Source organism: Echiichthys vipera (genome assembly GCF_963691815.1).
Source record: "Echiichthys vipera genome assembly, chromosome: 15".
Lineage (NCBI taxonomy): Eukaryota > Metazoa > Chordata > Actinopteri > Perciformes > Trachinidae > Echiichthys > Echiichthys vipera.
The window spans coordinates 17,377,076-17,402,167 of NC_139840.1; the positions used below are offsets into that span (position 1 = coordinate 17,377,076).

Here is a 25,092-nt window from a genome sequence, read left to right on the forward strand (position 1 = left end):
CGCTAAACACCAACTATGGTGTAACACCAGTTAGAGTTCAGGGAGTATGTCATTGAAAGCACCTTCTAAAACATATGACATCATCTGAGTTTCAGTAACACGTGGTAATTCAACTTTTTATGTGGTGTACAACGTGATTATAAATATATATTTCCCTATGAATTTTTGGTAAGCTGCTTGAGTCAATGCAAGCATCAGGTCATGACTCCTAACTGAGAGGCCTCAGCTGGAAGCAGCTTAGTTGAACTGGCAGCAGCATTAAGATAATTTCAATTAATTGTATCTGACACGCAGTCAAAGGGCTCAGATAGTTTGATGCTTGAGCATCTTTGACACAATGACTAGTGAAAGTAAAAGCGCAGTTTGCAAAGAAGTCACGTCCACCCCTCCCTCTGTCCCTCTCTCCTTTCTCTCTCCCTTCTCTTCTGCTTCTCTTCGTCTCTCCTCTGGCTCTGATTGGTTTCCTCCAAAGATAATTGGAGGCAACATTTGATATGCTCAATGTCATGGACCGGAATAAGGTTTCACCGGCGTCTGCTGCCACCATGAAAAAGAAGGCGGTTGGCGGCAGTGGATGCAGCCACATCAGCGCACCAAAGGCTGCCGCGTCCAAATGCACAAGAAGCAACAGCAACCAGAACTGTCTGGACACCGGTTCTCCCGGCGTTTCGAGCGGTAAGCAGTCTGGTGCGGCCAGCAACGTCGTTATGGACGAGACGGAGGACGGAGAAGAGGAGTCCAAGTTTCAGCATCCGCGGTTGCGCCGAGCCGGGGGGAGCGGCAGCGGCGGAGGTGGAGGAGGAGGAGGCGGTGGCAGTATCAGAATGAAGAACTTTACGCCAGGAGGGGGAGCCGCGTCCTCGGGTTCCAGGAGAAACTCGAACAAGGAGCCCTGCCATACGCACGCAGAGGACGCTCCTGCCGCTCAACGGCCCACTGCTGCCTCCAGAGCTACCGAGACCCAGACACCCTGTCCGGGCGATGCTGCCCAGTACGGCGAGACCAGCAGAGCACCTGGGGCGGAGGCGGTATCAGCAGTCGCGGTAGAGGTTTTAAACGCGACAGCGGGTGATGGTTGCAAAGGCGTCGCTCCAATTTCCAGCATGAAATGCAACAAAAACGGAGAATGCAGGAGGGACTCGGGTACCGGGAGCCTGCGCTCAATCATCTCCAAGCAGGAGAAGCAGACAGGAGGGTCGGGGAGGGCCGAGGACGGGGGGAGCGCCAAGCGAGGAGCCTGTAACTCGGCCACCGCCAGCATGGACGGCTCGATCACACCAGGCGGGTCCCTGACCGGGGGCCACGGAGGAGAGAGCGCAAACCCCGGCACCACTCCCGTGTCCAGCGGTGTCCCTGAGAAAAAGGACTCCAAGGTGTCCTTCTCTAACGCACCAAGCCGAAAAGCCTCGTCTTCTCTGCACGGCCCGGCTCAGACTCAGAACCAGCAGCCCAGGAACTCTGTCACTTTCCTGAAGCCGGAGGATGGACCGCCAATTGTGCCCGCCGACGATGCGGAGCCTCATGGCAGCCAAGCCAGCTTCATGCAGCGGCAGTTTAGTAGTATGCTGCAGCCTGGAGTTAACAAATTCTCCTTACGCATGTATGGTAGTCAAAAAGCAGTGGAGAGAGAGCAGGAGAGGGTAAAATCAGCTGGAAATTGGATTATCCACCCTTACAGCGATTTCAGGTAAGAGCTGGGGCTGCCATGGCTGCACGTTAAAAGTCATGAGGGGCCCGTATGCGTCCTCATTGTCATCTACAACTTACTATAGTGAGTAACCACTGTGATCCCACGGGAACACATGCACGGTTATTGTCCAATGCTACATGCTGCTGAATTTTCATTTCATCTCTTGTGACTGAATCTGTAGAGATCTGAATCGATGCATTGCAACGCGCTGCCCAACGTAATCCCCCAAACAACCTGTTGTCAGGCAAATGGACTTGAGCAAGAGTGTCCTTTCAAGGTTGTAAACAAATCCTATTCCCGTCTGCATGTACAGTGGCATGTCTGGGATGCTCAACGAGCTCGGCCTGCTAACATCTCGACTTTTCGTTGCAGCACGCTAACAAAGAGGACAGCACCAATTCTGGCTCATATTAAAATGCCATTATTTTTCAAAGATCTGCTTAATATTCGCAGTATAATCTGTGCTCTGCGACAAGAGCCGTGCTGACAGGATGTAGGCTATGCATGCGCGCGCGTGTGTGTGTGTATGTGTGTGTTGTGCGATGCATTCAGTAGCCTAATGGAATGTCACCTTGAGCCAAGTGTGCGAAAACCTCAAGCATGCTCACTGGAGACATATCCGCCTGTACGACTCCCCGGATCCTGCATTTTAATGAAGGATGCGCACTGTTTATCACTGCTAAAACACCGACATCCCTATTTTGTCACCCAAATATTTGGAGACATCTAAGAGCCAAGAAGGTTCCTCGTGACTCGAGCTTGTTGAATCAGCCTGTAAGCCATGTTTTTCGACACGTTATCAGCCGCTGAAATGCATTCGAGGGTCAGAGAACCACTAGGTTTCCCCTCTATGTTCGGCGGCTGGGTTTCAGCACCACAATGGGGTGGACAGCTCCCGTCTAACCTGAAGTCGTCTCGCGCGTCTGAGCGGTTCAAACCCCTCCTTCACAGCGCCATTCATGTTTGGCCCATTTGTATCACATAACATAAGTCAGTAGACTACTAAAGGCTTAACCTGAGACACGTCCTTAACAGCAGAGATGCAATTTGACGACAGGACACTTTGAACACATTTTTTAACAACGCAAGCTCCCACACTGTGTGAATCTGTAGCTTCTGTAGATCCTTACACTGATTAAAGCATAAGTTAAAGCAGCAAAGTTGCTTCAAACATTATCATCTGGGTGGTTATTGTTGTTTCCGTGAAGTGGAGGAGTCGCAGCTTGTTGCATAAGTCGCAGTGTAATGACTCAGCGCTGCACCTGTCCTGCAGAGCTTTCTCTGACAGCTTCCACCAAGTTCAATACTTTTCCTGTGTCTGTCCTATTCACCAAACCTGCCACCTCACCACTGGCAGTAAACGGCAAGACAGAGGCCTTGTTGGTATCCATGTGCACTGCAAGGTCGATAAGTGCTACAAATGCAGTGGAAACTAATGCTGTGTGTGGGGTCCTGGAGCACCCGGCCCTCTTTAACAGCTCAAGAAACATACCTAACATGTTTACAGCTCAATACTTCAGGACCTTTCCTAATTTTACGATAGATGAGTCTAAACCTAATGTCATTTGCTACAGGATTTGTCAGAAAATGACCTCTGTTTGTGGTTTCATAGACCCTGGCTGTTAAACACTGGCTGAATGTGTGAATACCTATGATTTAGGCTGATCTTATTTTTAGTTTTACAATGGTTTGTTCATGCGATGTCTAATTTACCCCCAAACATAAGTAACATTACTATGGAGGATAATGTAGAATACTTTATATATGTCCATACATGATAGACAACATGAATTATTTGAGTTTTATTGTCATTTACATATTCTGTCTGTGTTGCAAAGGGAAGAATTATCACTTCAACACACATACTGGGAGTTGATAAAGTCAGAAGAAATAATAAAAAAAGACACAAGAAAATTGGTAAACATTTTTGCAATTATAGATCCCTGTAACTTATTTACACATACACTAATGGGATAAGTGCATGTCAACTAAACAGAAGGGTTAAGAAAGTTGGTTGAATGTTGCTTCCATCATTTAAAGCCCCTGAACACCAACACATGTGTTTTCAGTTACTCTGGCTGATTAGACCTCTGCTCGGGTTGAAGGTCGGCGGGGCTTTGAGGGGTATTTATGAGGTCATAAATGTCCATCCACCACTAAGAATGATAGAGGTGTAATTTATCCAGGTGAAACAAAGCTAACAGGAGACTCGGGAAGATGTCAATCAATCACAGTAGACACACCAACACAGTCCTGAGAAAAGGTCTAATCAACCAGGTTAACTGAAAACACCTGTGTGGGTGTTCAGGGGCTTTAATGCTTGAAAATACAGCCTGAAGAGCATGTTTGTTTCAGTCAGTCATAGACCAGGAAACCTACGGTAGTACAGAAAAAAGACTGCCGTGAGCAGAGACAATCATACGAATAATGTTGTTGCATTAGAAGAGTACAGAATGCACGGAGACATTTCATATGACTTATTATTATAGTATATAAATATCAGAAAAAGTTCAGCATCTCATTACTTTCTGCATGTTCAGGCAGGAACATGGAGCTCCTGCACTTCGTTTACACTTTGCCATCTTGAGTTAGGAAGTCTCTTGTGCCGATCGGCTTTCCACATCACCTCCCTTTTCTTATCTGATTCTATTTGTGTCTTTTTTTCCCACCCCCTTTTTCCCCTCACGCACACGCACACGCACACGCACACGCACACGCCTGCCTGCTAGGTTCTACTGGGATTTCACAATGCTGCTGTTTATGGTGGGCAACCTGATCATCATCCCCGTGGGCATCACCTTCTTCAAGGAGGAAACCACCACGCCCTGGATCATCTTCAACGTGGTCTCCGACACCTTCTTCCTCATGGACCTGGTGCTCAACTTTCGCACTGGAATCATCATTGAGGACAACTCGGACATCATTTTGGACCCTAAGACCATTAAGAAGAAGTACTTAAAAACTTGGTTCATTGTGGACTTTGTCTCCTCTATCCCAGTGGATTACATATTCCTCATAGTGGAGAAAGGGATCGACTCGGAGGTGTACAAGACTGCTCGAGCCCTGAGGATCGTCCGCTTTACCAAGATCCTAAGTCTTCTGAGGCTTTTGAGGCTCTCCAGATTAATACGTTACATTCACCAATGGGAAGAGGTAAGAGCATACGATTCATGACTGTTCCTCAGTAAATATTATGTTAACTTTCATCACAAAACACCCAATCAAGTCTGTGATAAAAGGTCACTGATTTGGCTCCAATATGCTGATGTTGGCCCGTGACCAAACCAACAATCTGCCTCTCTGTCTGCTGCGGGCGGCCTGCTCTCCTCCGCCTGGAGGCTCGATATTAATGTTCTCACCTGCCACCTGGTGAGAAATGTACAATGTCAGCAGGATGTTAGAGCTTTAACAAACTTTTATTCTAATTACTGTTATAGTCACACACGCCCCCCTACCCTTCTGTCTCCCTCTCTGACCTGGTAGTCCCACAGGTGGCGTCAGGCTGTCTAATAAGCAGACTATTACCAAAGCAAACAGTTAATCAATTAAGGTGCCAGAAGAAGAGCAGGTGGGGTAGAGGGCAATGATAATATGCAGCACTAGGGGGCTGTTGACTTCGATTATATGTGTTACTAAGTGTCCATTTAAAGAGATCGGAGATGTTAGGTAAGCTGGCATTTCCTCAGAGGCCTGACTGGATGTGAAGATGGGTGCTGTTGCTAGGTAGTGCCTGCTTATGGTACTGAACTCAACGACCCAGTCCTGCCCTTCCTGGCCACTCAGCTTTTATTTACTCTGTGAGGGATGCACTTTGTACATGGGGCTGCTCCAGACTCTCCATCGGACTCCTTCTACAAATGAAGGAGAGCAGCCCAAGAGACAGGAGGTCCAACAATGCCACAAGATCACTCGACTTTGCGTTTATGCCAGTATCGGCAGCCTGGCGTTGGCATTTTGCAGTTGTGAGCGGTGCAGTGGGGCTCGGCTGCTATCTTGACCTTTGGATAATTGGATTTCAGAAGATATGATGTGATACGCACACATATGCGCACACAGTGGTGCATGATGGGAAGTGATACTTGGCATGCATGGAGAATGAGAGCAGGGATGTGGCGAAGAGTGAGACACTGAAGCAGAAAATGCCCACTTTCAAAAGCCCAGTCTGTTTGACATTATCTGTTATAGTTTCTTTTGAAAATCCAAGAATCTCCACTCTAAACAACTTTTAGTTCCTGTACCTTTCTTGGAGCTGTCCAAGGTGCTGGATATGTCCATCAGCCAGCACAACACAGCTGCATACAGGACAGTTTCTCTCATCCATCTTCAGTGAAAACGATATGACAGATTACTCTATTTTGTCAGTCAGTGATTGATAAAAACGTATAATGAAAACGCAGGTTAAAGCTACATTTAGAAAGATCAGCCCATATGATTCATGACCAGTCTCATTCTTCATCTCTCCCATCACAGAGTGTAACTGAGTAGGAAATTACCCACTTATCAGAGCTTTCTACATGCTTTATTGTGAAAAGTTTCTACAAGTGTAGACTTTATAAAGATTACTGTGGTATTAATAAACACTGTCAATAAGCACCAACAAAGGTTGGTTTCTCGAAATCAGTCAGTTGAGAGATTATTGGCCTAAGTGACAGTCTGGTGACTCAGGATGATTGATTTGTCAGACGACACGAACTATCAGTTGTTAAGGATCATGATGGTTCCTGTCCATCATTCTGTCTGTGTATGTGTACGTGTTGGCATGTCTGTCTGTGTTGTTAGTGTATTAGTGTGCCTGCAGGCTTGCGTGAGTGTTTTGAGTTTGTGACTGGACTCTGTGTGCATTTTTGAGCCTCTGATTGATGGCATGTTTCTCTGTGTAACAAATGTCTTGCCCGCTCCTGCTGTGTTTGATGTGTGACTGTCGAGAACCTGTCTCCCCTACTTATTAATCAAACTTGGTATAATCCAAAGGAGACAGTGGAGCTGCCAGTCCTGTCACTGAGACATGAATTCTTAAGTGTTTGACTAAGTTATGAAAGACAATGTTGAATTTTGGAATATGAACAACCTGAGTTCATATTCCAAAATCCAAACTATTCTCTATGTGCACGTGTCTCAGCCCAGTTTGAACTCCCCTCCTTGTCTTGGTCCTCCTTTGTCTCGCTCCAGATCTTCCATATGACCTACGACCTGGCCAGTGCGGTGATGCGGATCTTTAACCTGATTGGTATGATGCTGCTGCTATGTCACTGGGATGGCTGTCTACAGTTCCTCGTTCCCATGCTGCAGGAATTCCCCTCAGACTGCTGGGTGTCCCTTAACAAAATGGAGGTATGCAACAGGGACTCATGTCTGCACATACCGAGTTGCACATATTGCCCTGAAACTGGATTTGCATCCTTTATTCTGAGCTGATTGGGAAAGAGCTAACAGTGGTCACAGAATATTGATTGAACTTTCTGACCGCCATCAGAAATTATTGGCTGAATGTCAAACAGTATTTTGTGAGCTTGATATACTGTTTCTTGTCTTTACTAAAGCAGGAACCCCAGTGCTCAAGAAAGGATGGTCTTCAAATCTGTAGGAGCTTTTACATTTAAAAGAGCTTTCTATCAGACAATTGATTTATTTCCCTGTCAACTCATCTTTTTTGCCAAATAATTTAATCTGTTTGTAGTTTAGTCTCTTAGTATTGGAGGACCATGGGTCATTCAACAAAGAAGGACATTTCTTAAAGATTGAGTCTTCTGTTACAAGGTTAACTATTGCAGTGATACATGGTTCTGAAATAAGACTAATAGTGTCCAGGCACACTAGCATTACTTTAAGCTTAGTGCTAACGTCAGCATGAAAAGCTTGCAATGATAATCGACAAAATATGATAAACCATGTCCACTATCTTAGTTTGGTGTGCTAGCATGCTAACATGTCCTATTTAGCACTTAATCTCATTAGTCATCAGTTTTACAGGTACTTGGGTATAAACCAAAAACGAATTCAATTTTGACCTGATGGTGGCGCTACATGAAACGTCATGGTAACGTCAAACTCCATAGGCTTCATTCACTGGGGACCAAGAATGTATGTACATAAGATATTCATTCATTTTTATTAAGTCTGAACCAAAGTGATGGACCCACATTTCCATCCCTAGAGCCGTGCTGCAAATGTGGAAGTCAGCGATAGTTATATATACTGTAATTTGGATCAATATGGTTCACTTTGAAAACAGCCAATTGCACTATTCAGGAAACCATTATGATTGTTGCAATCATGCTATTACTGATTCAGCCAACAAATAAAGAAAATTACTCATATCGCTGCCCTCTGCAGCAGCATTCAGCTGGTATGCCAGACAAAACAAGCCAAAGATACCAATGAAGAAGCTGTGAAAAAGAAAGATTTAAACACGCCCCTAGATCCCTCCGTGCCTCCTCTTCAGCATGGTGGGGTGATGACAGGAAAGATAAAAGGGGAAACAGAGGGATGGGAGGGATATGGACTGGCAGCTGGGCTCTTTGTTGCCATGTCTTTCTCAGAGAGATAAAAGCTGGTGGTTCATAGGTTCTGTCTGTGAACCTTTTACTGAGCAAAGGGAGACCACACTAACCCAGACATGAGGCACAGGTCCAAATGGGGTTTTAAACAGACTGGGTCCTGCTCCCCGACATTGTCAAGGCCTGCCAGGATTGCTCATAAATTTCAGATTTGAAGTATTTCCAGGATGATGGTATTGGCTCTTGTTTTTTTTATTGCTGTAGAAAAGTAATTCCCTTTAAAACAACTTAATGTAGCGAGGGTGATGAATGTCCTTTTTTCATGTTGGTGAAAAGGAAGGTGGTTGTCTTTGTTTTATGTGACACGGATGTAATGCTGTTTTACTGGCACTGATTTGTAGAGCTCGACAGTATTGGCAAAATCATGAATTACAATACTGACTCAGGATCTCAGTATCAGTTATGTGGGGATATTTTCGTTTTGACAAATAGTGCTTTCATGTGATATTTAATCAAAATTTGCTGTTGCTGACATTATCTCAGAAGAAAAATGTAGATCTGCTCTTTGAATCTTTCAGCTGAAAAATCCATTAAAGTCAAGAAAGTAGATTCACATCACTGCAGTGTAACCAAGACAACATTTAAGCTACATGTATGTCACTTTACAATAACCAGAATAGGGACGTTAAGAGACTTTAGTCAGAGCAGGTGGGTCCACTATCCCTGAGGCAGACACTCGACCACATCCAAACCAAGTCTTTGATGTTATAAACTATCAAAAAATTTCATCATGCATCACCTTTAACTGCGACCTTCAACCGTCTGCCCTCCTCTGAAATACACCCCACACAAACGACTCTGACTGTGACAACAAAGTATTGAGACTGACAGATATGTTGGTTTGAGCTGAATCAGAGCTGTTAGTCGATTAATTGATTATTCGATCAACAGAAATTGAATCAGCAAATATTTTGATAAAAACATTCATTAGTTCCTGCTCTTCCGTTGTGATTATTAGTTTCTTTACTCTGCTTTTGCATTATTTGTAAACTGAGTATATTATTGATACAGTATATATATATATGTATATATATATATATATATATTTATGTATATATAGCGTATGTCAAGAGAGAGGGAGGTGTCATCTTACGCTCTGAGAAATTGTGCATTTTTTTAACATTAAATGATTAATCAGTTAATCTAGAATATATTAAATGTATACAATTGTAATAAATATCAATATACTGATATGCAGCAGTATTCCAAACTATTAATATGGTATTTCTTTGAGTGTAAAAATGACACAAACCATGATGACCTTCCCGATAAAGCACTGTAAGCACAACAACCTCAACTTCAAGGCTACTTTAATAGTTGTCCTTTTTATAAACTTACATAACTTACGAGAGGACAACCTTGTGCTGTGTGCAGCGCAGAGTTTGAAGTCCAGGATGATGAAGTTTGGGGCTGACAGGTCACTGATTCTTCCATTGCTCTCTCTCTCTCTCTCTCTCTGTATAATCAAAGACAGTCAGTCTCCAGAGAGCCGTCACTCTCAAACTAAAGGGCCACTCTGGCATGGTACAAGCTTCCTACAGCCACCTGAGACCACCCCCCTATTGAGTGGCTGACAACTTGTAACATCAGGCATTTTGATGCAGCCAGGCCATCCATCATGCCTCGCACCCTACAGTGGCACTGGTGGTGTGGGCCCCAGAGGCAGGACCCATGGAGGGCGTTGAGAACACTCTGTAACTCCGGATGACATCCACCAACCCATAATTGGAGTCCGTTGGACTTGTGATACCTCAGGGAACATGTTTGTTTTTGCAGTGCATCCCAACCTCCATCTATTAATTGCATTTGGTTTATATTTAGCATTAGCTTTATGCAGCATTGTCAGCCACATAGTTAATCTCTGTAGTGGAGTGGGGTTTGGTGGCAGAGCCTCGCTGCATCATTGGAGGTGACTGGGTAATAATAGTGACAGCAGCAATAACTGGGAGACACAGGGTTTATAGTTTCAACTCTGCAATTACAACTACGTGTGTACCCATCCCTTTGTGTATTCACATCACAGAGACGTCTCTCTCTTATTATCCCTCACTGCCATCAGCAGGTGGGGGTTTCACAGTACAGTGGTCTCTACCCTCTGAGAAGATAAGCCGGTAATTAATACATATGGTGTTAAATCACTTTACTTACTCACCAAACTGAGTTTGACCAAAAGGTATTACAGGTCTGCTGCTGGATGTTGCAAATTGGATTGAAACTACTTACTAGGCCTGTTACAGCAGATAAACATGAAAAGTGAAAGCTGGTGTCTAACCTCTGTAAATGGACCAGAAATTAGGTGGTGTTTGTTTTCATGGGTGAGGAAAGAACGGATGTAATTATCCCAGAAGAACTCAGGTGCTTTTGCTCTAAAGGATCTCATTGTGCTGAAGACGAGCAGTGCTACAATATCCCACTCAAGCAAGAAGTAAAGTAACTGCACTTAAGCATTACTTAAGCAGCAGTAAGCTCATTGTGTTAAAAACGACTCTAGCGTAAGTGCAGAAGACAGAGAGTTACTTTGTCGCCATGAAATTGGCATCTTCAATGAGATCATTTAAAAATGAAGAGAAACATTTCTTAAAGATTGCCTTATGCGAAAGATCTTCAAAACAAACTCAATGGTTCATATTCAAGACTGCCACAACAGCAGAACTGGAGGCTTAATAGTTTTCAAAAGCAGCCAATTTAATCAAAAAGCTTCGCAGACTTTACACATAATGGAAATATGTTGACAAAATACACAAACACGAATAACAGAGGGACACATTTTATTGATTAAGGTCAATTTAGTTGTCATGGACATTACTACTCAGCTTGTAAGAAAAAGTGGTATAGTGTTTTCTGTCGCCGTAGAGGAGCTTTGTCAAGTCAAATAAAAAGTATAATGTCACTGGGGTTATCTTGGCTTGTGCTTGGAGAATACATATTCTTTAACGAAAGCCTGTGTTAGAAACTGGGGTCACACAGTTAAGTTATTAAGTTACACATTTGACATTCCATTAAGTAGCATTGTGGGAAATATAGGATCCTATGTTTTTGCAACAAAAGAGGCTAAAAATCATCCTCTGATGCAACTGATTTCACCATTTTTTTTTTCATAATTTAACCAAAATGTAGCGTACCACTTCAGAAGTATAGTTCAAATGTCTCTATAACAGTGATGAGACAACGTATTTTATACTTAGGAACGCTGAATACTAGTGATATCTCCACATGCATGTGTAAAACCAATAAAACAATAGCACTCTTATATCTATGTGTTGGATACAAGCTGGTGCTGGAGGATGGTTAGCGTAGCTTAAAGACTGGAAGCAGGGGAAAAGCTAGTCTGGCCAAAGTAAAAAAAAAAAAAAAAGTTACATCTTGTTAGTTTAATCCATACACAGACAAGTTGTGGTTTTAGGAACTAGCCAAGCAAGCTGCTTCCCTCTGCTTCCAGTGTTGCTAAGCTAAATAAGCTGGCTAACTCGAGCTCCATACTTGTCACACGTGGTATCAATCCTCTCATATCTGCAAGAAAGCTAAAGAGCGTACTTCCCACATTATATGAACTATAAACATGAATCAGGGTTTAAATTATTGCACCAAAACCATCTACACCAGTCTAGGCAGCCCGCAGTGTTCATGTTGATGGATAGAATACCGGGTGTCATTTTTCTTTTGGCCTTAAAATGAACTGTCAGGGGACAGAGGATGCTTTGCCCTCCAAATGCACAAACAACATATTACCTACACATATAAAGAGACCACACGCGCTCACTGAGGCAGACCAGAAGAAAGAGACAGAGACAGAGAGGAAGCAGGACACAGAGCTGACTGTACAATAATAAAGTCAGATAAGCTATTGTAAACTAAACCTGGTGGGTGTGTGACAGGGCCAGGGCAGAGGCTTTGTGTCTGTGTCAATTATCTTTTGATATTTGTCCAGTTTACCGTCCGTCAGACACACATAGTGGGTGTCATAATGGGTCATCCAGTCTGATGTAGCTCCATTTTACATTATCTGCTTCTTCCCTGTCTCTCTCTTTTTCCTTCCATCCCTGCACCTTTTCAGCCTCAGTCCTTCAGCAGGGACATGTGAACCGATGAGACTTTTGCTAACAGTGCAAAATGTAATACTTTGTGTAGGTCTTTGGGTGCACTTTTTCATCAGGTTTAGCTCCAGGGATTGCACTGTTGGAGAGTTGGTCATCCTCTTTGGTGCAGACTGAAAATATATCAACAACTATTGGATGGATTGTTGTAAGATTTTGTTCAGACATTCGTTGTTCCCCAGAGGATGAATATTAATGATTTATGTGCTCTATAGCGCCACCATAAGATTGACATTTGTGGTTCAGAGTGAAATGTCTTGACAACCGCTGGATTGATTGCCATACAATTTGGACCAGATGTTCCCTTCTAAAACCTGTTTTGTGTTTCTTGTGGTCAGCGCAGTTGGCGATTAATACTTAATTGCGCGAATGGTCTACGTGTGGAAGCGTGCACCTCCAAAATTTTGTAATAATGCAGACGTAGTCGCACAAACCACGTTGCAATGATTTGCTAGTTACAGGACGCGGAAGTCCATACACAATGATTCTTTGATGAAATTTTTGCTGAGCAAGAAAATATAAAAATAAGTCTGTTGTCTGAGATGCTCTGACTGTTTTGACCACCATCAGTATGAACGATCAGACGCTCATGTTCAGCTCTACTTACCGTAGCAAAGGTGTTCCTGGCACGTCCAGGTCTCGAGGAAGACCCAGGACCAGGTGGAGAGATTAAATCTCCACACTGGCCTGGGAACGCCTCGGGATCCCCCAGTTAGAGCTGGTTAATGTGGCCCGGGAAAGGTAGCTAGAGCTGCTGCCCCTGTGACCCTTTAATTCTCATGAAAAAGGGTTAGGCCTCTAACGCCCTCTGTCTGTAATTATTACATTTACTTGACTTGACAACTACTAAAGATTAATAACTCATTTTTCTTGCATTATAGCTCCACAGAGCTGCTGTTGTTGCTTTACTCTTTTTTTCTCTTGGTATTGGAAAACACACTGGGCCAATTCTCTCTGGTCATTTTATGTGAAATTAACGTTTAAAGTTTATATGTGTGACACCCACTGAGCAGCAAGGTCGCAGCAATATATACAAAGAGGCGTTTTAAGACACTGGATGATAAATTTAAAGTCCTCAGCGTTATCAGCCAGCTTCTAACAGACTATCTGCAGCTAATGGAGATGGTGATTACAAACAAGGCAACAAGGATAGTTCCCGAACTGAAATCTCTGGGGAGGACTGTTGAGACTTATGAGGGTACGGAGTCTCTGTCTCCCTCTCTCTCTTGCCTGTGCTATTTCAGAATCAAAGTGCTCATCGTTCATCTATTATTCAATCTGTTTCACTCCACTGTTTCTCTTTCTGTTTTCACATACACCATTTAGCCACAGACCACTTGGTGGAGCTAGTATTTATTTTTGGAGTATTCATTTTCTCTCCGCTTGTGACAATGAAGTCCTTCTATCACCGTGACCCTTCAATGTCTCCCTAAGATGAGAACAGAGCTTTGTACATTAGACACATCTGTATTTTCTCTATAGTCAACTTATTTAGGGGAGCAACTAATGACTCATTTAACTATAGACCAAGTAATGTTTTTGTATTTTTTATTGATTTATTCCTGATTTAATCAATATAACATTAACAAAATTGTGAATTCCTGTTGCAAAAAGCCCAGGGCTTAAAAACCTTCAAAATAACTAATTTGAAATGATATACCAACATGATTTTTGACATTTTGGAGACACCTGGCTTCAAGAGGATGGTGATGGGGCTAATTTATTTATTTGAAATAAGCCAGGGAAATGAAAGTGTGTTTTATAACGTGACAGCACATGCACCTAACTGAGTGCTAATGCACCTCTCTAAGTTACAAGAGAGGATATAGTTGATTTCCTTTGCTGAATGCAGACTGTAACCCCGGCGTAGCCTACTACAGATTTAGAGAGGAGGAGTGTATGTGTCAGAAGCTGTGGCTTCAGGAGAGGTTTTCAGGAGGTTTTTTTTTTTTTTTAATTAATTATTTCATGGACAGATTGCTTTAATAATACAGTCCTGGTAGATGCTTTAAATGATGAGTCTTAGCCCTGGCTTTTGGCTTTTGCCTTGAATTAATTGGCTTCAGCAGTTTTTTCAGGTCAAGGTCATCGCAGTCACTCAGAGCTGATGAAAGAAAAAAGGGAAACTAAGAGACGGATCAATGTGGCTGGACTGGATTGCTTATTCATCCCTCTATCTTTTGATAGAGGAGGTTTTAGAATAAAGTACAGTGGAATAACACATTTAGTATACTGAGAGTTAATTAGATGTTCTCAAAGTGATCAGACAACATGACTAATGCCCCGTGATGTTTTTGTAACTTACGACCTGAGGTTTACACCTTCATGAATCTCAAAACAAGCCACACGGCGACCGCTGCCTCGCTGTCACCGCCTGGAGTAGATTTCTACTCACACAGCTCTGAAAGGGCATATTTAATGACCTCTCATTACCATTCCTCTCTGAGGAAATAATTTTCAAACTGTCTCTACTTTACTGATTAGGCCTCAAAGGATTCCCCTGATGTTGTTTCCACTTCCTCTGTGTTTCCTTCTAATGCAACGGCGTCCCTGGAGTTCTCATTTGTATTCCACGACCCTGTTGTCCCCAAACCTTTTTTTCTGGTTCCTACTCTCAGCCTTCACTCTCTCTTTAAACATGCCTTTTTATGTAACAATGATGTCTTTAACTGTTTGCTCATCTCCTTTTCATCTCTCCCTCCACAGAATGATACCTGGTCAGAGCTGTACTCCTTTGCCGTATTCAAAGCAATGAGCCACATGCTGTGCATCGGCTACGGCCGGCAGGCTCCGGAGAGTCTGTCAGATATCTGGCTCACCATGCTGAGTATGATTGTAGGAGCTACTTGCTATGCTGTTTTTATTGGCCACGCAACAGCTCTTATCCAGTCTTTGGACTCCTCAAGACGGCAGTATCAGGAAAAGGTGAGGAGTTTCATTAAATCCCCTCTCTACCATCTTCGCAACACTTTTGCTGTTCCCTTTTAACTGCTTAACATCCAGTTTTCCACTTTTATCTCCCCTTAAAAGAAAAGTTAGACATTTTCTTGCTGAGACCTGGATGACAAAATCAGTATAACTCTCATGTGTGTACAGTAAAGCTACCATCACCAGCTGTCTAACTTAGCATGATTACTCTAAAACTCTCTAAAACTTAAAGGAAAATAAGGTGTTATATCTTGGTTTACACACCAAAGTGTGTTGAACTATGAAACAAACCAAAGTTGTGAAGTGCTGAACTACTGTATGTCTTGGCCAGACCCATTACATAGAAGTTTACTATGAAAGTGTTGACAGTAACATGCATGGTTAGCAAATGTAACCAACAATGAACTCCATACAGTTTTAGATTGAGGTCTTTTTGAAAGGTTGCAAGAATGAAACAGAACATATCACAAATTTAACAAAGCTTCATAAGGGAGAGGGGTTGGAGCCAATCTCAGCTGACATCAGGCGTGAGGCGGGGTACGCCCTGGACAGGACGCCACTCTATCACAGGGCACATAGAGACAGACAGAGACAGACAACCATTCACACTCACATTCACACCTATGGGCAATTCAGAGTAATCAATGAACCTAACAAGTTTATATCTTTGGACTGTGCGAGAAACCCGGAGAACCTGGAGAGAACCCATGCAGACACAGGAGAACATGCAAACTCCACACAGAAGGGCACGTACCATCTTGGGCAGCTGTGGCTCATAGGTAGAGCGGGTTGTCCTCCATTCGAGAGATCGGTGGATCCCCATCTCCTCCAGTCCACATGTCAAAGTGTTCCTTGGGCAAGACACTGAACCCCGAATTGCTGTGCTGCGCATGGGTGTGTGAATGTGGTGTGATTGGTTAGATTAGGTGGTATGTAGGTGGCCACTGCCATCAGTACGAATGTCTGTGGGAATGGTTGAATGTGAAAAGTAGTGTGAAAGCGCCTTGAGTGGTCAGAGGACTAGAAAGGCGCTAAATAAGCACAAGTCCATTTACCATTCACTAATTGGAAATAGGGTTGCACTATAATAAAAAAATATTTTTTTCAGTGTTATTTGTAGTTTATCAAAATTGCAATTAAGACATGTATAGGACACTTTGCTTGATAATATAATGTATTATACAGATACCTGTCATGCATATTTATGCATGCAACGTCCTTGGGATGGAAAATGCACCAACTGTAAAGCCTGTAAAAGGGAAAATCCCTTTTACGGGCTTGATATTTGTGAAAAGAAGATCTGTACGCACTCTACACCTGCTGATACCTTTAGTTTGGGTAATCAGGGAACAAAAGTTGGAGTGTGGCTGCAAAGCATGACTCTTGTGCTGATTGAACCACTGGTGAGTCTGTGTGATCGCAGAATTAAAAAAAATTTAAAGATTAGATTAGATGATTAAAACAATGGTACGGCTCATTATTTCTTGTTCTCCTTCTGTGTCTTTGGCTGCAGCTGATTTTGAATTATTGAATATTTGCTTCTGATTAAACTGAAAAATATAATTTTGTGGCCTCACCCTTTAATGTATTTAAAATGCAGAACAACAGATGTAGCTATTGTGTTGCACCAGCACATTGCAGCATCAGGTCACACCTTTCCTTTGGGTTATGACCTAAATCACACATTATCATGTACTGTTTAACCACTCCTATACATTGTATATTATCATTAGGTGGTATTTCTCTCTGCCCATCTGACATCTTTTGGCTGGGGATCAGAGCAGTGCTGAAGCTGAACAGTGCTGCAGCAGTGGCCTGTAACAGCGCAGCCTCTCTGTTTCCAAGCAGAGTCTCGCTGGCTGGGGAGCAGGGGGATTGTTGCTGGCTTTCAGCAGCCAATCAGAGGCTGCGGGTGTGTTCGGCCAGGTATACGGCCACGTCGCCAGGGGCAGGGCAGTGTGTGTTTGTGTGTGTGGAGGGGCTGATGTTAGAGAGAACAAGTGTGTGTGTGTGTGTGTGTGTGTGTGTGATATGATGTCCCCTTGGGCAGCGGCAGTAGAATTGATGAGGCAGCAGACCTGTGTGTGTCCTGCCAATGTCATCCTGAAGGTGACGTAAGCAACCATGGCTGCCTCTCTCTCTCTCTTCCTGATCACTCACTCACTGGCTCTCACTCTACCTGCACTCTGTATCATCTGTTCTGCATCTTTAACTATTCCCCCCCTTTACATGATCTCATACTCTCTTTTCTTTTTCCTTCCCTTCCACCTTTTAATACATCCACCCAATTTTCTGCTTTGTCTCCCATCTCACTCTTATCTTTACACTCGCTCTCTTCCCTCCTCTTTATCTGAATTTCTCCCTCTTTCTTCCCTCTCCTCCCCTCTCTCTCTATCCTCTCTTGTGGTGGTGGTGTCCTTGAGAGTTGCAGTGCTGCTAACTGTCTACTGCTACAGGGAGCAAAGCGAGAGGGGGGAGGGGAAACCTGTGGGAGATGGTCGGTCCTTGTTGTCGACACAAGTCCTGGCGCACTGCGAGACGTTTGAGCAGCCTGTTTCACATCGAGTGTTTTTGCCTGCGTTTTGTCTGGCTAGCATTGTCTGGAACGCCTCACAGGCTTATTTTGACGCTTGGGTATGAGTAATTTCCCGTAAATGCTTTAGAAGACACCGATTCAGCAGGTTGAGTGCTTACTGTTGCTCTTGTCTTTGCTGTGTGTCCTGGATGATGGGAGTTAAAAGGCTATAGAGAAACCCATTATGTTTTATCGAAGAATGGTTTCTTCTTTCGTTGGGGTAACATAAATGAGCAACCTGTCCAAGAAAAAGACTATTAATCCGCCCCCTTTTCCCGTTGCTGATGATTGAAAGTTTTCACCTCAGTTTTAAATCTCCAGTTAATTTGCACTACAAGCAGTGGAGTCTTATGCATTTAAGAGTTGTGATGAGTTGTATAAGTGTATATAATCCTAAAACAGCTTATACTTTTATTCAATTTCAGGCTGAATTGAGAAGTAAGAAACATATATGCTTTCCCATCAGAAATCTGTAATCTATGCAGACAAGTCTAATACATCTTCACCCCATCTCTGAATATTTTTGCTGCTAAGAGCAGGAAAGTGCATTTCCCCTTAACCATTTTTTTCTGACCAGTTGTCAGATTTTCCTGCTGCAAAGTTTTTTTCTGCTGCTCTGTGAGGATTAGCATTTGAGCTGAAGATGTGTTTATTAAAAAATAAAAGGGAAATGCCAGCCGTGCTAGTGAGGCTGACGCCGTTGCTGCTGGGTGAATTCGCCACGCCTCCGGATAGGACTGTGAGTGACATTTTTTGTGATTTGGAGAGTGTCAGCCAAGAGTCTGCTGGCAGTCTGTTACAGCCCCAGTGTGAGCTACCATTGTGTGTGTGGAGGTTTCCATTTCAGCCCAGCAGTAATGTCAGACTCACAATGCATGCTGGTTAAATTTAGGGAGAATTTGGCTTGGTGGCTTTGGTGCAGAGACCTGAGTTATTTATACGTAGTACACTGACACACAGCAGAGGGGCACATAGACCTAAAAACAGAAAGAAGCAGTCTCACTGATGCCACCTTCAATGCGCCTTTGAAAAAAAAAGACAAAATGTGTTTCTGGTGATCACAGCTCACAGGAAATGTGCATGTCAGAATCCATGTTTCCTGATATCTGACCTTCATATCTTTTTTGGTGCATTATATTCTTTGATTTTGACTTTGTGATTCTGACATTACCCTGTTTTATGTAATGCGGTGTGAGGTCACTAGAAAAGGCAGCCTTAAAGGTCCTTCACACTCCATGGTGCATCCACTTGTGTTTTCACTTATTTTGTCCCTCCACTTTCACTCAAGAAGAATGTGTATGTAAAGATGGACCGCTTGACAGCTCCCCGACAAATGAAGCCAAATCGATCATCCCCTGGTGGCCGGCTGCAGAATAGGTCACAAATCCTGCCCCCTCCATGTTAGTTGATAACAGTAATCAGTGCAAGAAAATACAAAGTCAACTTTTCGCCATCTTCCAAAGTGAGGAAAAGTCTGACTCTTGTAATGTTTCTTAAATGGTAAAAGCGGTTTTATATATATATATATATATATATATATATATATATATATAGTATATATAGTATATATAGTATATATAGTATATATATATATATATATATTCAAAATTTGAGTTGAGGACCACGCCCAGGTAACTACGTTTAGTTCAGAGTCTGTCTGAAATCCTTCAGCGGCTGCTTAAGGAAATGTGACAACACTTCCGGTTTTGATGATGAGTGAATAAAATTTGTTTGGAAGATTTCACACATTAAAGCCCGGCAGACATTTGTACTTGTCATAGCAGTAAAATCACAGGTGCAACTAATAACATTAATTAGCCAGTGTTCACAATACCAGGACTCTAATTGAATTCAGCCGAAATTAAATGTATTATATACACCTGGGCTTTTTATGAGGTGCCACGTCAGAATGTCTTTCTGTAAAAAAGACCTTTTGGTGTCCTTTAAAAAGAAATTTGAGCTCAGGCTTCCCTTTACGTCACAGATTTTTCCTTTAATGTAAACAGCAGACTAGACACATAACTCTGCATGGATACAACTTTTGCATCAATAATCAGCTCTATATGGCCCCACGGGGGGTTTACTTGGAATCATCTTTCCTCTCGTAGGAGAGACTAATCTCAGTCAGCAAGACAGAGAGCAGACATCGGTCTGAGCTCTCTGTCATGATGTGGCACAAGACAGCATACAAGATTGTTTTCTACCTTCTCCCCCTCCTTCTTTTCGTGCTGCTGCCACCATCAACAACGGTGATCTGTCTTCTCTTAACCAGACTGCTTGTCAATGATCTCTCCAATTATCCAGGACCAAGACGACTTTGCAAAGATATTGGCCAAAGAAATCGCAAACGTCTACGACAAAAACAGTGTCTCTTTAGTTGTGGCAAACGATATCCACTGCTCGAGTAGATGAACAAACGCTTATCAGCCAGTCTCTTTTGGTCGTCGCTCCCTTTGAATAGTAGGATTTTCAGTGCTTCTTCAGAAGCCTCAATTCATTTAAGACTTTGTGCTGTGTGAGACCCCACAGTGTGTTGTTCCTCCCTGTGTATACATCTCTGAATTGAAGAACGATTTCAGACTTGCTACTATCTGATTTCCCTCTCTTTGGTGAATGTGCTGCATAATATGATGAGGCGATTTAGCAGGGAATTAAGTGAATGAATTATACATCCACATGGTTTGGGATGAACCCGAATTAGAATTTCCAATGGACAGAGGTTGCGGGAGCAGGAGGAGAGGAAAAGAGAGGAGGAGAAGAAAAGGTAAAGGAAAGGATGGAAAGGAGAAGATGGGAAACTAAACTAAACTAAACTAAACTAAACTAATTAGGAAAGAAAAGTAAAGGAAGGGAAAGGAACTAAACAAAAAAAAGGGGGGGGGGGGGTAACAGAAAGGAAACATAAAGATGGGAAAGCAAAGGAAACTAAATGCAAGGAAAAGAAAATAAGGAGGAAGGAAGGGAAGGGAGGGAGAGGGGAGGGGAGGGAAATGAAGAAAAGTAGTAGTTTAGTAGTTGATAGGCTTATTTTTATTCAAATAACAAATCACAAAAAGTTCCCCAAAAGCAGCAGTTTAGATGACAAAATGTCAGTGGAGCACTTTGCTGCCGCATACACCGTCATCAGAGTGACGCAGAAAATGGATGTCATTTTCACTCTCATTTGGTGTTTGTCGGTCCCCCTGTGGGTGCTGTGACGCACCGGCCAAACGCTTGCTCCCTCTCCTCAGTGACACTGGAGAGATTTCAGGTTGGGCCTGATGACGATCGATGCGCCTCACTGTGATATGGCTCTCAAAGTCAAGTCATTAAATGCCACCATCTAAGTTCAATCAGATAGGTTTTTGCTGCCTCATTCTTCTGACTTAGTCGAGTCACAATCTAACCACAGGTGCTCGGTCGCTGCATCTCTGTGGGGAGTGTGAGGATTTGCCTCGCTGCCAAACTGCTCCACACCGACACTTTGTTCACAGTCAGACAGGGCTGTAGTACTTGAATCCGTACTTCGAGACAGGACTCAAGTCCACTTTTTTGAATTTGTCTTGGTCTCCTGTTGGACTTTGAATTCTCTCAGACTCGGCTACTGAGAACTGGTCAAGTTGTTCCAGGCTGCTGATTCGGGATCAGTTTTAAAGAACGTTTCCTACATTCTATGCATTTACTAATTTGATGTTAGAAAAGAGATCAATCTTGTTCATAGATCCATCCTGACTCCTTAATCACTATATTAGCACTGGAAAGACACTATGGCATATTATGGTCTTGTATAGGACTGGATTTACTCTGGACTTGGTCTTGGCTGTCTTTGCTCTTAGACTTGACATCGATTAAGTTGTCTTGACTACGGACCTGCAAACAGCACTACTATACAATGAAAGGCTATCCAGCTGCAGTGCTTGCTTTGACACGTCGGGTAAAGAGTTGTGACACAGAGTCACTTCTTCAGGCCACTCTCCATCTGCAGATGTCAGGAAGCAGAGTCACTCATGCAGGTGAGACTTCGTGTTGTACAACTCCATCAGAGGAGCTGTGCAGCCCCCAGCACCCAGGAGTCTTTACCTTACGTAGATGCTGAATAATTACAAATTTGCATGTTTAATTTATGTGTGTTTATGTTATATTGCAGAAGGAAGCAGCATAGGCGACAGAAACACACTTTTTCTGGGCAAAGTGACAATACTTTTGTGGGGGCATTCGTATACCAACACCCCCTCTGCAGAAACAGTATGTTGTAGCATTTAAAGCTCCAAAGATTTTGTTTTTTTTGGCTCTGTAATCTAGCACACTGGATTATAATTTGAATAGAGACTGAGGTTTTAAGATGCTACCACCTACTGTTCCTCATGTGAGATGCTGTTGTTTTTAACTTTTACAGACCAGTGTTATGGAAATGTTTTGATACTAGATTCTTGGCTCTTCAGGGGAAGTGGTCCCACACAAACCTGCAACTTAAACATGCTGACATTTTGTAATTGGCACAAACGGAGAGAGTAAATCTGAGGCCGATGGGAATGCCATTAGCTTGCAGGTATTTGGTCATTAAAACCACAAAAACATTTCACACCCAACAACAAATCACAAATGGCAGTTCAACAGAAATATTTAATCCTTGAAATGTTTTGGCCAAATTCATCAGAGTTTAACTAGTCCCTTTGTTTTAAAGTGGGAAAATCCTCCTAGAGTTTTGATTCTCTGTCCGAAACCGATTGTGGGGATCGAGTCGGGCTGTAATCGGTCAGATTCATGCAAATTTCCAGGATATCTATTCAATTTACATGCATGGATAGGAAAAAGCAGTGGAAATTAGGGGTTGCAGTCAGGCCTGGGCCCAGAACAGCTGCTCAGGTCAGGCTTGAACAGAAACTATTTGGATCAATGTTGTGTCGGGCCTGATCTTTTGGGACTGCTTAAAGCTCTAACCCATCCCCAAAAGAGAAGTGGGTGCTGATGGGGCAATGATTTTAGCTCCCCAATTTTAGGTCAATGCACGAGGATACTATTTAGAAACATACCTCGGCCCAAACTGAGTATGTGTTTCTTTTGCTAAAGACAAGACTGAACTTTAAAAAAGGCCTGAACCAAGCAATAACTGAAGAGCACAAACCTGGCAGAGCATCACTGCGGAGGATGCCAAGTGTCTGCTGATGTCTGCGGGTCATAGAGTCCAGCCAGAAACTGACAGTAAATTAAGACCATATCCAAGTTAACTTGTTACTTTCTTCTGAACTGGAACGACTGTACATAAAAATAAAGAAAAACTACAATTCCTGTGCGGTTCACTGGCTGTGGATGTAATCAAACACAAATCAAACAATGCAACAAAATGTATTGTATTGACTATGGTACACTGTAAATACTGTAAATCAATCAAGCTGTTGAGAGAATTTAGTTGCTATTAAATGGTGGATCAGGTCTGTTTAGTTTGTTGTTTCAGGTACAAAGACGATATAAGCTGCAATCGCGTTATAAAGAGCTGCTTTATAGCTGTGAGTTAGTGTACTGTTATGAAGAAAGTGGGGATTTCATCGCCCTGTACTGCAGGATTTATCGTGTGTACACAAGTATTCAGTGATGTGAGAACTAGAAATCTTTGTTTGCTAAATATGTCTCTTTTGGAAACGGAGCCAGTCCGTCTGTCTCAGAGTGCAAACAATACCTCAAAACAGTGTTGTGGAGGACAGCTTCATAGATGCAGGGTGGAGCTGTTTCCATTAGAGCTTGTGTGTCTGATAGCAAAGCACAAGGAGAAGTATTTTTCTCTCAACAGTTAAACGTCTCTTCTGTTCACCGCCACATCCATCACTCCCCTCTCCGCAGGCCAGCCACCTAGTTTTTGTTTTCTCAGTGTTTCACTTTCAACAGATTGTGATTAGCATATTTCAACAATAGGAGCTGATTGTTTGTGTTGTGGCCGCGTCGGACCCTTCACTCTCTATCAATCTGGCATTGATTAACGTCCAGGTAGCATTGATCAGAGGGCGAGTGTGTTCATTTCAGTTGACAGCTGAAGGGCATGTGCTTGCACCGTTTTGTGCAGGTTGTGTTTGTTGACTCACTGGAAGACACAAGGTAAAATGCTTCATCTGCATCATCCTCAATATCAATATTTTAATTGATCAGTTGCATGTTGCTGAATTGTTGAATTGTATTGCGTTATACTGAGAGGTGTTTATACTGTCATATCACATGGCTTTGTTGAATATTTAATTGTGATTGCTCAGTTACACCATGGTCTCTTATTTCTGATCATGGAGTCTGGAGGACCCATTTTTGAATCAGTGTATTTTCAAGTGATTAATTTTGTTATTACGTATCTGTGTAATACGTGGGATAATTATTCACTTTCATTAAACCCCTTCAGGGGGATTCAACACCACTCCGCTTACCTCTGCATTAATTCACACATTCATTCATTAATGACCCACTTGTTGTACATGATCACTTACATATTTTGTCCACCCCAAAATGAAAGAGGATAATGTAATACAATGCATTCACTTCAATTCAATTTACATGCCAAGCGACTTCTTACTCCCTCACTACGGTGTAACATCCTGCCTGTTTTGCTCCGAGTGCCCCGCTGACAAGTCATTTTTATGTACTAACATGATTCTCGCGCTTCATGGTTGAATGCACTTATTGTTAGTAGCTTTGGATATATGTGTCAGCTAAATAATAATAATAATAATAATAATAATAATAATAATAATAATAATAATAACAACAACAACAACAACAACAACAATAATAATAATAATACTTTGGACTTATATATTGCTTTTCTGGTTACGCTTTTCAAAGAACAACACAAATGAATGTAATGTAATGTAGTTGAACAGACCTATGAGCACCAGCCTCCAAAATGGCCATAAATTTGAGTCAGGCACCTCTCTAAAACAGTTTCAACATGAAGGGAACAATAACCTTCATGAAGGTAAGATTTACTGCCAGGCTGTTGCACCGGGCTGCCAGCTGAGTGTCAGAAAACAAATGTGTAGCTGAGTACTTACAGTATATACTAATACTTAATATCAAATATTATACAAGAAGAAAGAATATACTGTATCAACAAAGAATATATTTTTTTGTGCTTTTTTGGTGGCTTTATACAAACATATCCACAGATCTGCTGTGTGTATAAACAGACACATGATCTGATGCTGTGCTTTAAAACATGTTTAACCAATTTTATCATAACCTTACAAGTATCCTTTCAAGGTCAGTGGGTGACTTTGTCTTTTATTCATA

At 42.5% G+C, this 25,092-nt stretch overlaps 1 protein-coding gene across 1 annotated transcript in view; it reads left to right on the forward strand.

Annotated features, from left to right (window-relative positions):
- Positions 1-494: 494 nt before the first annotated feature.
- LOC310958262 (potassium/sodium hyperpolarization-activated cyclic nucleotide-gated channel 2) overlaps positions 495-25,092 on the forward strand; it is a gene marked incomplete at both ends in the record, with an annotated part of 28,393 nt that continues 3,795 nt past the window's right edge. Inside the window, 4 exons of the mRNA XM_083929115.1 lie at positions 495-1,687; positions 4,420-4,843; positions 6,860-7,021; positions 15,048-15,266. Of these exons, the coding sequence (XP_083785241.1) occupies positions 495-1,687; positions 4,420-4,843; positions 6,860-7,021; positions 15,048-15,266 (1,998 nt within the window). The remainder of the gene's footprint in view (positions 1,688-4,419; positions 4,844-6,859; positions 7,022-15,047; positions 15,267-25,092) is intronic.